Below are 12,002 nucleotides of genomic sequence, written 5' to 3'. Positions count from 1 at the left end.
TATGGATGTGAGAGTTGGACTGAAAAGAAGGCTGAGCGCTGATGGGGTCAATCAGACAGCAACAGTGGGTCGGAGAGAGAAGCTGGAGCCTGGAAGGGAGGCCGGGAGGACCCCTATGAGGGAGGCAGTGAGGAAGGAGGGAGAGACAAGCCTCGGGAATCACCTGGATGAGAGCCGTGAAGGGGGCAGGGCAGAGGAAAGGGAGGAGTCCAAGCAAGCTCCAGACTGTCAGCCTGGCTTCCTGAGAAAATGACATCAAGTCAGGTCCCGAGTAGTCAGACCTCGAGTTAGGCTTTCAGTAGTCATGTACGGGTGTGAGACTTGGACTGTAAAGAAGGCTGAGCATCGAAGAATTGATGCTTTTGAACTGTGGCGTTGGAGAAGACTCTTGAGAATCCCTTGAACCGCAAGGAGATCAAACCAGTCCATCCTAAAGGAAATCAGTCCTGAATATTCACTGGAAGGACAGATGCTGAAGTTGAAATTCCAACACTTTGGTCACCTGATGCAAAGAACTGACTCATTGGAAAATACCCTGATGCTGGGAAAGACTGAAGGCAGGAAGAGAAGGGGATAGAGGATGAGATGGTTGGATGGCATCACTGACTCAATGGACATGAGTTTGAGCAAGCTCTGGAAGATAGTAAAGGACAGGGAAGCCTGGCATGCTGCAGTTCATGGCATCACAAACAGTCGGACACAACTTAGTGACTGAACTGAACTGATACATTTCATATTTTCCATTATGGTTTACCACAGGATACTGAATATAATTCCTGTGCTATATAGTAGGACCACGTTGTTATCCATTCTATATCTAATACTTTGCATCTGCTAATCCCAAACTCCCAATCCATCCCTCCCTGGCTCCCCTCCCCCAAGGCAACCACAAGTCTGTCTTCTGTATCTCAGAGTCTGTATCTATTTCATAGACTTGTTGATCCATATCATACTTCAGATTCCACATGTAAGTGACATCATATGATATTTGTCTCTGTCTGATTTACTTCACTTAGTATGATCATCTCTAGGCCCATTCATGTTCCTGCAAATGCATTATTTCATTCTTTCTGAGTAATATTCGGATGAGTTCTAAGATTCTCACCATCTACATCATCGCCCTCTCATCTTTTCTATCACTGGAGCAGGTCGGAACAGAGGTAAGCTGGGACAGGAGGAGCAGAGTCCACTTCTCCTCAATCATAGGAACAGACCCAAGCCCCTCACTGTGCTTCGGGCCTGGTGTCAACATTCTTCTCCCAGCTCGTGCCACAGAGGGCAGGGTAAGTGGGAGCAGAGCAGTCCCATGCCCAGGTCCCTGACTGTCCACTGGTCTAGCCCACCCCCCAGCACAGTTCTGCACTCACCCGACTGCCCTGAGCCGCTCCGGCTCGAAGCAACTCCAGCTCAGAACAAAGGATTTAGGGACTGGGGAGAAGCCCTTCCCTGGTGGCACAGATGGTAAAGAATCCACCTGCAATGTGGGAGACCTGGGTTCGATCCCTAGGTTGGGAAGATCCCTTGGAGGAGGGCATAGCTACCCACTCCAGTATTCTTGCCTGGACAACCCCATGGACAGGGAAGATTGGCAGGCTACAGTCCACGGGTCGCGAAGAGTCAGACACAACCGAGCAACTGAGCACCCACACACATTGGGCAGAAACACCAGGGTTCTTCTGGGGATCGGCCAACGGGAAGGGAAAGGCAATCCATTCTCCCTTCCAGGATCCTGGAATGAGAGATGGGGTGGGGGACCCATGGGTGCTGGAATCTAGCCAGTGACCTGCCAAGAACAAATGTTCATTGGTAGCTGATGCGGCAGGCCTGAAGCCAACATAACAGCAACCCGAGACTGTAACGTAAACACTGCAGCAGAAGTATGCTAATCCCAGGCCGGCTGCTGGAGGTGGGGTCCCGCAACTAAGGGCTCTGCTTCCACTTCCCTGATGTCACTGGGGCTCCGGATTCTCATCACTGACGTTTACACTGACATTTACACTGTCGTGAGCTCTCAGGCCTCATTTCCTGTACCCTCTCTGGGGCCCTGAGTGTATGCACCAGGCTGTGGCCAGCCTGCAAAGCCAGCTTTCCCCAGAGCCTCAGGCAAAGGGTTGGTGGGCAAGGCTCGGTGCAACTAATGACTTCCACAGCATGCACTCCCCTCCTGTCCCAGCAGAGCCTCAGCTCACCTCTGCTCTGACCTGTTCCAGTGAAACAGAGAAGATGAGACAGTTACAGTGCGAACGAGGAGAAGCTTAAAGCTCATTCAAGGGACTTCGCTGGTGGTCCAGTGGTTAAGAATCCGCCTGCCTGCAGGGGACATGGATTCAATCCCTGGGAACAAAGATCCCACACGTCACAGGGCAACTAAGCCCGTGTGTTACAACTACTGAAGCCCCTGAACCCTAGAACCTGTGCTCCAAACAAGAGAAGCCACATGATTAACCCACCCACTGCGACTAGAGAAAGACTGCACACAGCAACAAAGAGCCTCAGGGTAGCCAAAAATAAATAAATACTTTAAAAAAAATAAAGAAAGCTCATTCAAATATTATCTGCTCCATTCCCCTCCCAGAAACAACAGAGCCCCCTGCCACCCACTGTCGGGGGAGGGGGAGACAGAGTCCCCACATATGAACATTTGTTGAATGGGACTCTCTACTAGATGGTCTATTTTTTTCCTCGAAAAAGCAGCCCATGGATAAGTATGCTTTGCCAACTTGCTTTCATGAACTGAGAGATGAATCTTCTAGCCCAGCAGGGCCACTGGCTGGGGATTCGATGTCGGCAGGTCATTTCTCTGCTCTGAGCTTCTAGGGTCTTAACTACAAAACGAGGGATGAGCTAGTCGATTTCAGAGCCCCTTTGTCACTCTAACCTTCTGGGAGTCTATGAACATCCACGTAGCGAACAAAGCCTGCTGCAGCTGAACATGTGGCTGCAGAGTCTTGCCGTCAGGCCCCTGCTCACACACTACCCCTCCTGGGAGCCTCCCCCTCTGGTTAGCTTTCCTCCTCCTGGAACGCCTCGCCTGCCTGATCATCTAGGCTCTCTGCTTCTTTCAGCGCTGCAGAGAGATTTCAACAGACCTGATCAGTGCTGAGAACGCAAAGCAGGAAAACAGAGAGCGCCACAGTGAATGTACACAAAAGACAAGCCAGAGGCAAAACCCGTAGAAAACTGTGGAACAAAGCGAGAGAATGCAACCGTTTGGGGTCACGCTCAAGAATAACATAAGCAAGTTCATATATACAAAAGTATACACAGTGGAGCATCTGTGGATTCTGAGCCAGGAAAAGGCAGAGTGGGAGGGTGTGCGGTGTGTGCGTGTTTAAAGACTGAATGGAACTAAACAAAACTAGTAAAGAAAAACCACTCAGACCACAATATACAAATTCAGCAAAGCTTATCTGCTAAAAAATCCCTTATCCAAAAGCCAGGGTAGAGTTTTGTGTTGTTGCAGTTAAATGGTAATTATACTCCACTGTGCCAAAGAGAATTCTCTTTCATCACACCATTTGGGTCCCCAGCAACCATAAGAGAGGGAGGAGGGACAGGGAGACAGCATAGCAGAGGTCCTGGGAGGGGAAGGGGCCAAATGGTGCTCATCTCTAAAGAGCCAGCAGCCCATCAAGAATGCAGAGCTTGGGATGTCCCTGGTGGCTCAGCGGTAAAGAAACCTCCTACCAGTTCAGGGGGTTTGATCCCTGGTCCAGGAAGATTCCATATGCCACGAGGCAACTAAGCCCTCATGCTGAGCCTGTGCTCTAGAGCCCGTGCTCCGCTAAGCCCTCATGCTGAGCCTGTGCTCTAGAGCCCGTGCTCCGCAACAAGAGAAGTCACCACAATGAGGAGCCCGTGCACCGCAACTAGACAAAGCCCGGGTGCAGCAACGAAGACCCAGCACAGCCAGAAGTAAATAAACACTGACTTTAAAAAAACGCAAAGCTTGAAGACTGCAAGGCAGTCCTGGTCAGAACTAAGAGGAAACTTTGGTATAAGGGAAGCAAGTGTGGAACTTAGTTTCAGAACCAAAGAAAGACTACTTGGAGGATTCCACCGAAGAACCGTGGCAAATGGGTGATCTGGAGCTGTTTTGGCTTGAGCCAAAAGGAGAGTGGACTCAGACACTAAGGATGTGAAACGCTCGGTAAGGCCAAGGAGGCTGCACCAGCAAGAAGCATGGGGACACCATCTGAGGAACACAAGAGGAAGGAAGGGGGAGTGCCTGGTGGAAAAGTGTCCCCTGAAAGTGTTAGTCGCTCGTCGTGTCTGACTCTTTGGGACCCCGTGGACTGTAGCCTGCCAGGCTCCTCTGTCCATGGGATTCTCCAGGCAAGAATACTAGAGTGGGTTGCCATTCCCTTCTTCAGGGGATCTTCCTGACCCAGGGATAGAACCTGGGTCTCCTGCACTGGAGGCAGAATCCTTACCATCTGAGCCACAGGAAAGCCCAGCCAGGAGTGACTACCTCCCAAATACAGGGACAGACCTGAGGGCCCACTCTGTCTTCTGTCTTCCTGGCTCCTAGCCAGTCCCTCTCCACCCTGGAAAGTACCACAGTTAGTGACAAAAACATGCTTTTTTGAGCCAGAAAGACCCACTCTGAACCTTGGCTTTGTCACTTTGTCACTTGCCAATTGTAATAAACATTGGGAAATTCATTAGTTTCTCAACTATAAAATGGGTTCAGGGACTTCCCTGGCAGTCTAGTGGTTAGGACTCGGCGATTCCACTGCAGGGGGCTCAGGCTCAATCCCTGTTTGGGGAACTAAGATCTCACATGCCACGTGGCATGGCCAAAAAAAAAAAAAAAGATAAAATGGGTTCAATAATACCCTTTTTGCAGGATGTGAGGATTAGCAGTCATTAATGTCCATGTAGAGAATTAATGTTGACAAAATGTCTGTTCAACTGTAGGTTCACTGTAGGTTATGATTCAGAATCGCTGCTGTTACTAAGTACTGACCAGATTGGGGTGATGCTTCCCAGGTGGTACTAGTGGTAAAGAACCTGCCTGCCAATGCAGGAGGCATAACCCAACATGGGTTCGATCCCTAGGTCGGGAAGATCCCTGGAGGAGGACGCGGTAACCCACTCCAGTATTCCTGCCTGGAGAATCCCGTGGACAGAGCAGCCTGGCAGGCTACAGTCCATGGGGTCGCAAAGAGTTGGACATGACTGAAACAACGTACCATGCAGGCTGGGGAGGTCAAGGAAACGAAAAGTGAGACCCCAGGGGTGTGGATTTGGATGAAGACAGGCTGCCTCCTGTTCTTTGATTTCTGAAATGTGAAACCCAAAGTCACCCAAGGAAAGAAAACCAGTCCTCTGATGACAGGGGCTCTCCATGGGATTCTCCAGGCAAGAATACTGAAGTGGGTTGCCATTTCCTTCTCCAGGGGATCTTCCCAAACTAGGGATCAAAGCCAGGTCTCCTGCATTGCAGGCAGATTCTCTACCATCTGATGAGCCACTAGGAAAGCCATGCAAATTATACCTTTCTAAAGCTGTTGAAAACAAAAGCCCTAGGTTGGATCATTTCTAATTGTGTGGCCTGGAGTAAGCCAGGTACTTCCTCCTGGAGCCTCAGCTGCTTCTCTGCAGAAATCCTATTGGCTCTCCAGTGAACCCTGCCTTCAACCAAGCTCACAGCTGGTGATGGGGACCCACTTTAAAACCAAATGATGTTTTATTATTATAAACCAGACTTGGAAAGTTTTATGCAAGTAGAAGTCTCCATCATGACTACTTTCTGCACTGATAAATACAGAATCTCAGAGGAGGGAGACTTCAGTGAACTAGAGAGGCCAGGGGGCTCCTGGAGGAGGTGGGTCTGAGTGAGATGGGAAGGAGCAGTGGGGTCTGGATGAGGAGGAAGAAGAAGGGGGTTTTGCAGTGGGAGGAATGACTGGAGGAAAGCCAGGGGAGTGGGCAAGGAGGGGGTGTGTCTTCAGGGCAGGGACAAGACACGTTCCACTGGACTGGATGCTTCACAAGGGCAGAGGGTGCAAGCTGGCTGTCTGCAGACCATACAGGAACCACAGATATGTTGTATTTGGCCCACAGAGTTAAACAATTAAAAAATTTCTAGATATTCCACATTTCTGGTTTCTCTGGAAAAAATGGGAAGACCTTGTCTATGCCAAGGCCAAAATGGGCCAGACCTGTCATAACCCTTACTATTCCCCTGACACCAAAGTCACTTTACGCATTGACATTGCTCGACTGGCCCCTGCAGACTGAACTCTGGTACAGGGGACCAGGTGGAGGAGAAGGCAGGAAAGACAGGCTGGGGACAGGGATGCAGAGGAAAGCACATCGTCTCTGCAGTCAGAAAAGCTGGGGTTCAAATCCTGGCCCATCACCTCTCAGACTGCCACTGTGAGCAGCTTCCTGAATCTCGTGATTGTTTATAAAAGACATTCTATGAGTTACACTTGGCCTGGTACCCAACAGAGCTGGTGTCCAAAGTGGTATTATCACTGTCCACTGTCAGCCTAAGGACTCCAGGGCAGTCATGGCAGGTTCTGAGCAGCGGCTCATGCAGGAAAAGTACATTTCACTAACTGTGCCTCTGACAATGATGTGCAGGGTTGACAGCAGTGGGGAGGAATTGGGGAGAGGTGAGTAGGGGTGCAGTCAGTCAGGTTTGCAAGAGAGGGAGGTTGGCTGTAAAGATGCTGATGTTGTTGGACCTGGAGCAACAGGTCGAATGGAGGCCTGCACATTTTTGCCATTATATGTAAGAGTGGAAAATGAAGCTAACACACTGTTAAAGAAAATAAAATATCTTCTACCTGGATGAACTATGGCTTTATAACAGCCTGGAAGGGCAGGTTCAAATTTGGAATTCTCCCACTTTTTGTAGCTCTACCTGTGTATGGTCAAGCCACCCAAGATGGCTGTTCTCTTGCTCTCTGTCCATCCCCCACCTGACCAATGCCTGCTTCACCCACACCTACTCACATCACTGACCTTCTATGTACTCGCCTTGGGCCCTAGCTAGTGACAGCTTATCAAAGGGGAGGTGAGGGGCGTGCCCCTATGTTGGTTTCCCTGGTAACCAATGAGCCCACCCCACATCAAATCCCCCTATAACTGGCAATCTCCCCTTCCCCCAGGAGCAAAGACCATTGCCAGGACCTGCCAGATGTCTCACACACAGTGAGGAGTTGCCCCAGAACCTTGCTTCAGACTTGTCAGCTCCCCTTTCCGGTAAACCATCCATGTTCCTGTTGCTGACTCCAGGCTCTCTCTTTATCTTAAAGCTGGGCAAGCGCAGGCCTTGTAGATGTCTGGGATGCAACCCAACACAATGGAAGCACCAGGACACTGGGGGAGCACCTCCCTATCCCCAGGTTTGAGCCCTGCTTTCCTCCCCAACCCCAAACTCCTGGAGGCTCCGGCTGGCACATCCAAGGGTCTGACCACGCAGGGCCCCGGGAGCCACCCTTGGCCATTCTCATGGCTCGGGGTGTGAACACAGTGTGTGCTGTCTGGGGGGAGGAGCGGGGTGGCAGGGAGGACCTTTATCCTGTGCAGGCCTGGAAATGCGCATAATCCATTTCGATGGGACACTCCAGGGTCTTTGAGGGCAAGACTTGAGGTGTGGAGCTTGGGGAGGGAGCGGGACTCCCAGGCCGAGGGAGTCATGTGGGAAGAAGCGCTGAGAGGGAGGGGCCCTCGCAGTCCCCGAGGGCCCGGTGGGTGGCGGAAAGGGGAGTACCTTTGGCCAGGGAGATGTTGCGCAGCGTGATGGAGTGCTCCCAGTCCTTTAGGCGTAGGTCCTCGGTGACACCGTTGAGCACGGCCAGCTCCTGCTTGAGCTGCAGCTCCAAGCCCCGGTGCGCCAGGCGCAGGCGGCGCGCGTCCTCGCTGGCGTTGCTCACTAGCACGCGCAGGTCCCGCAGCCGCGTGCCCTGCAGGGCCACGTCGTAGGACAGGCTGAGGTTGAGGCCGCGCAGCGCGCCGCCCACGTCCGCCAGCTCGTCGCTCAGGGCGCCCACCCGGCGCGCCAGCCCGTCCAGCAGGCCGGCGTGGCGCCGCAGCAGCAGCTGGCTGCGGTTGCTGTCCACCTGCAGCTGGTAGAGCTCCAGCTGCGCCGCGTCGCTCTGCTGGGCCGCGCGCTCCCGCAGCAAGACCACCGCCTGCTCGCTCTGCGCAGCCTGGGCCTGAAGCCCCCACAGCGCCCCCTCCAGGCGCTGCACCGCGCCCGCCAGCGCCATCAGCGAGTCCGACTGGTTCTGCAGCGCGTCGTGCGCCTTCCACACCTGCTCGCTCAACTCCCCTTGCAGTGGGGCCTGCAGCAGCCGCAGCTGCAAGTCCCGGAAGCTCTCGTTCAGCCGGTTCACGTTCCGAGTCAGCGCCTTCAGGTCGTCCGGGGAGCTCCGGGGCCTGGACACTGCGGAGATGAAGGAGAAGGAGAAGGGGGAGAGATGAGACGGCTGCGGAGATCCTCCGCCAGCCCCCGCCCCGGCAGGAGATGCTCAATGAGAGGACGGAAAAGCAGAAGTGGCTAAGGCTGAGCGCCTTAGTGAAGTCGCTCAGTCGTGTCCGACTCTTTGTGACCCCGTGGACTGTAGCCTACCAGGCTCCTCCGTCGATGGGATTCTCCAGACAAGAATACTGGAGTGGGTTGCCATTTCCTTCCTCCAGGGAATCTTCCTGACCCAGGGATCGAACCCGGGTCTCTCACATTGCAGGCAGACGCTTTAACCTCTCAGCCACCAGGGAAGCGCCTTAACACATCCCCTAAACAGTGTTAAGCCAGTGGTCCCCAAACACAGCTGCCCGTGAGAATCACCCGGTCAGGGATCCCACCTGTAGAAATTGTGATTGGATGGATCTGGGAGGTGACCCAGGCTTTGGAATTTTAAAAAGAGCCCAGGGTAATTATAAGATGCGGTTGAGTTTGGGAACCCCTGGACTCATCTATGGGCTTCCCAGGTGGCGCTAGTGGTAAAGAACCCGCCTGCCAATGCAGGAGACATAAAAGATGCAGGTTCCATCCTTGAGTTGGGAAGATCCCCTGGAGATGGGCCTGACGACCCACTCCAGTATTCTAGCCTGGAGAATTCCATGGACAGAGGAGCCTGGCGGGCTATAGTCCACGGGATCACAAAGAGTCCGACAGGACTGAATCGACTTAGCACGCACGCACGCACGCACAGACTTATCTATGGATGAGGCTGATCCGTAGGAACCGGTCTCTCTCTCTCTCTCTTTTTTTTTTTTGGAAAGGAACAGACATCAGCAGTTCCACGAGGCTTACCCTCCAATATTGTGTGTCATCCTCTCCACTTTAGAAGGGAGGTACCCTTATCCCCTGGAGAAGGAAATGGCAATTCGTTCCAGTATTCTTGCCTGGGAAATCTCATGGACAGAGGAGCCTGGCAGGCTACACAGTCCGTGGGGTTGCAAAGAGTCGGACACGATTGAGCAACTAAAGAGCAGGAAAGGACCCTTATTTACCCCCCTTTAGGGCTAAAGCTGTTACCTTTGCCCCAGGCAGCACAGCAAGTAAGACATGGAGACAAGATTCCAACCCAGAGGGCTCGCATGCTCTGGAACCCAGATGCTGCCCTCCAAGTCTGCTCTGGAACTGCCTAAAGGGACCATGCCAGCAGCAGACTCAGCCAGGCTCCAGGCAGCACTGGTAATTCCCACTCCTCAATTCGGGGTCCCATTCCCTTTAGGCTGGGGGAGATGCTTTTTACATCCATACCTTCCCTTCTCTGGGGCTTCCCAGATGGCGCTAGTGGTAAAGAACCCATCTGTCAGTGCAGGAGACATAAGAGACTCAGGTTTGATCCCTGGGTGGAGAATATCCCCTGGAGGAGGGCATGGCAACCCACTCAGTATTCTTGCCTGGAGAATCCCATGGACAGAGGAGCCGGGCAGGCTACAGTATGGGGTCGCAAAAAGTCAGACACAACTGAGTGAATTAGCACGTGTGCATTTCCCTCCTCAGGCAAACAACCACCTCAATGGTCTCCCACCCTTTTCTCTTGAAAAAGAGGTTTCCTTTTCTTGATTATAAGCAGCTAGTTCACAATATGAAGGGGAGGGGCGTGCCTCTGAGTCATTAGCATCTAGCATCCGGTGTCTCCAGCATGCTTACGGAGTACTTAGGAACACAGCAAACCCTGGTACATCCTGGGATGTCTAGGAATGCTGGACTATCTGCTGTGCACTGTCCACAGCTTTGTCTCCCTCTCTGATCTACACACCAGAAAAATGGAAACTAGTAGTGGGGACAGGGCAGAGTAGGAGGTGGAGGCGAAGGAGGGACAGAGGGAATTCTGCCTTGGAAATCTTGGGATGGAGAGAGCCAGGGAATCTGGTACACCGCTTGTTCAAGTGATGAGAGGATCCATATACACTAGCTCTTTCCTGAACCTCAAGCTGGGACGAAGGAAGGTGGTTTTGTGGGTGCTGGAGCTGATGCTTCTGCCAGTGCACAGCATTTATGGTGGCCACCCTGGAGGATGTAATCATCTCAGATTACATCCAGAGGCTCACAGCATTAGAGGGGCATTTGAGCCCCACTTCAAATTCTCCCTTGAGACGTCCCTGGCAGTGCAGTGCTACCATTGCAGGGGGCAGGGTTCGACCCCTGGTCTGGGAACTAAGATCCTGCATCCCACATGGCACACCCAGAAACGAAAAAATGAAAATAGTCAACAGAATTAAAGTGTTCACTCAGCACTTTAATCTCCAAGAAAATCATATGCCCAACCTCTGCTCATACACTTTCCGTTTGTTCTAAGTGCTGGAATGTTCTGTATTGTGTTCAAACTTGAACTTTGCCTCCCTGTACTCTCTAACCACTGATTTTGCCCTCTGAGGTCGCAGAAAGCTAGTGAATTTTACTTTTCCCACAAGACAGCTCTTCAGAATCTCAAAGACACTGATCACATCCTGGCTATGTAACAATGCTTCTAGCTAAAGTCAGCGGTTCCTTCATCAGCTGTCTCTTGACTAGCTTCTGAGCCTCCATACCTCCTGGCTAACCTCTTCTGCACATAACAGGGTGTCAACATCCCCTTACAGGGTGGGGCTTGGTCTAAATTTTTTTTTCCACGGTGTATAAAGACCGGGCAAAGTTTGGAAGGGGGTCTTCAACTTCATTCTGGGCAGAAGACTCTACTATGGCCCAAACTGAGTTTTTCAGACTTGCATCATTGACTTTGAGTCTAGGCAGTCTTTGGTAAAAAGTTTCCCCATTTTACAGATAAAGAGACTGAAGCCATGAGCATATTTATGATCTGCCTAACGGCATCATAAGAGATCTCTAGTCTTTCCCATTCTGTTGTTTTCCTCTATTTATTTGCATTGATCACTAAGGAAGGCTTTCTTATCTCTTCTTTCTATTCTTTAGAACTCTGCAGCAATGTGAAGTCAAGTGGGCCTTAGAAAGCATCACTACGAACAAAGCTAGTGAAAGTGATGGAATTCTAGTCGAGCTATTTCAAATCCTGAAAGATGATGCTATGAAAGTGCTGCACTCAATACGCCAGCAAATTTGGAAAACTCAGCAGTGGCCACAGGACTGGAAAAGGTCAGTTTTCATTCCAATCCCAAAGAAAGGCAATGCCAAAGAATGCTCAAACTACTGTACAATTGCACTGATCTCACACACTAGTAAAGTAATGCTCAAAATTCTCCAAGCCAGGCTTCAGCAATATGTGAACCGTGAACTTCCAGATGTTTAAGCTGGTTTTAGAAAAGGCAGAGGAACCAGAGATCAAATTGCCATCATCGAAAAAGCAAGAGAGTTCCAGAAAAACATCTCTTTCTGCTTTATTGACTATGCCAAAGCATTTGACTGTGTGGATCACAATAAACTGTGGAAAATTCTGAAAGAGATGGGAATACCAGACCACCTGACCTGCCTCCTGAGAAATCTGTATGCAGGTTAGGAAGCAACAGTTAGAACTGGACATGGAACAACAGACTGATTTCAAACAGGAGAAGGAGTATGTCAAGGCTGTATATTG

The 12,002-nt window shown here is 51.3% G+C and overlaps 1 protein-coding gene across 1 annotated transcript in view; it reads right to left on the bottom strand.

Annotated features, from left to right (window-relative positions):
- SCARA5 (scavenger receptor class A member 5) overlaps nt 1–12,002 on the bottom strand; it is a 133,891-nt gene that overhangs the window by 47,151 nt on the left and 74,738 nt on the right. The window contains exon 4 of the mRNA XM_040237051.1: nt 7,730–8,404. Coding sequence (XP_040092985.1) covers nt 7,730–8,404 — 675 coding nt within the window. The remainder of the gene's footprint in view (nt 1–7,729; nt 8,405–12,002) is intronic.

The sequence above is a fragment of the Oryx dammah genome, unplaced genomic scaffold (assembly GCF_014754425.2).
Source record: "Oryx dammah isolate SB20612 unplaced genomic scaffold, SCBI_Odam_1.1 HiC_scaffold_1, whole genome shotgun sequence".
Classification (NCBI taxonomy): domain Eukaryota; kingdom Metazoa; phylum Chordata; class Mammalia; order Artiodactyla; family Bovidae; genus Oryx; species Oryx dammah.
This window is presented reverse-complemented; position numbering and strand designations above follow the sequence as displayed.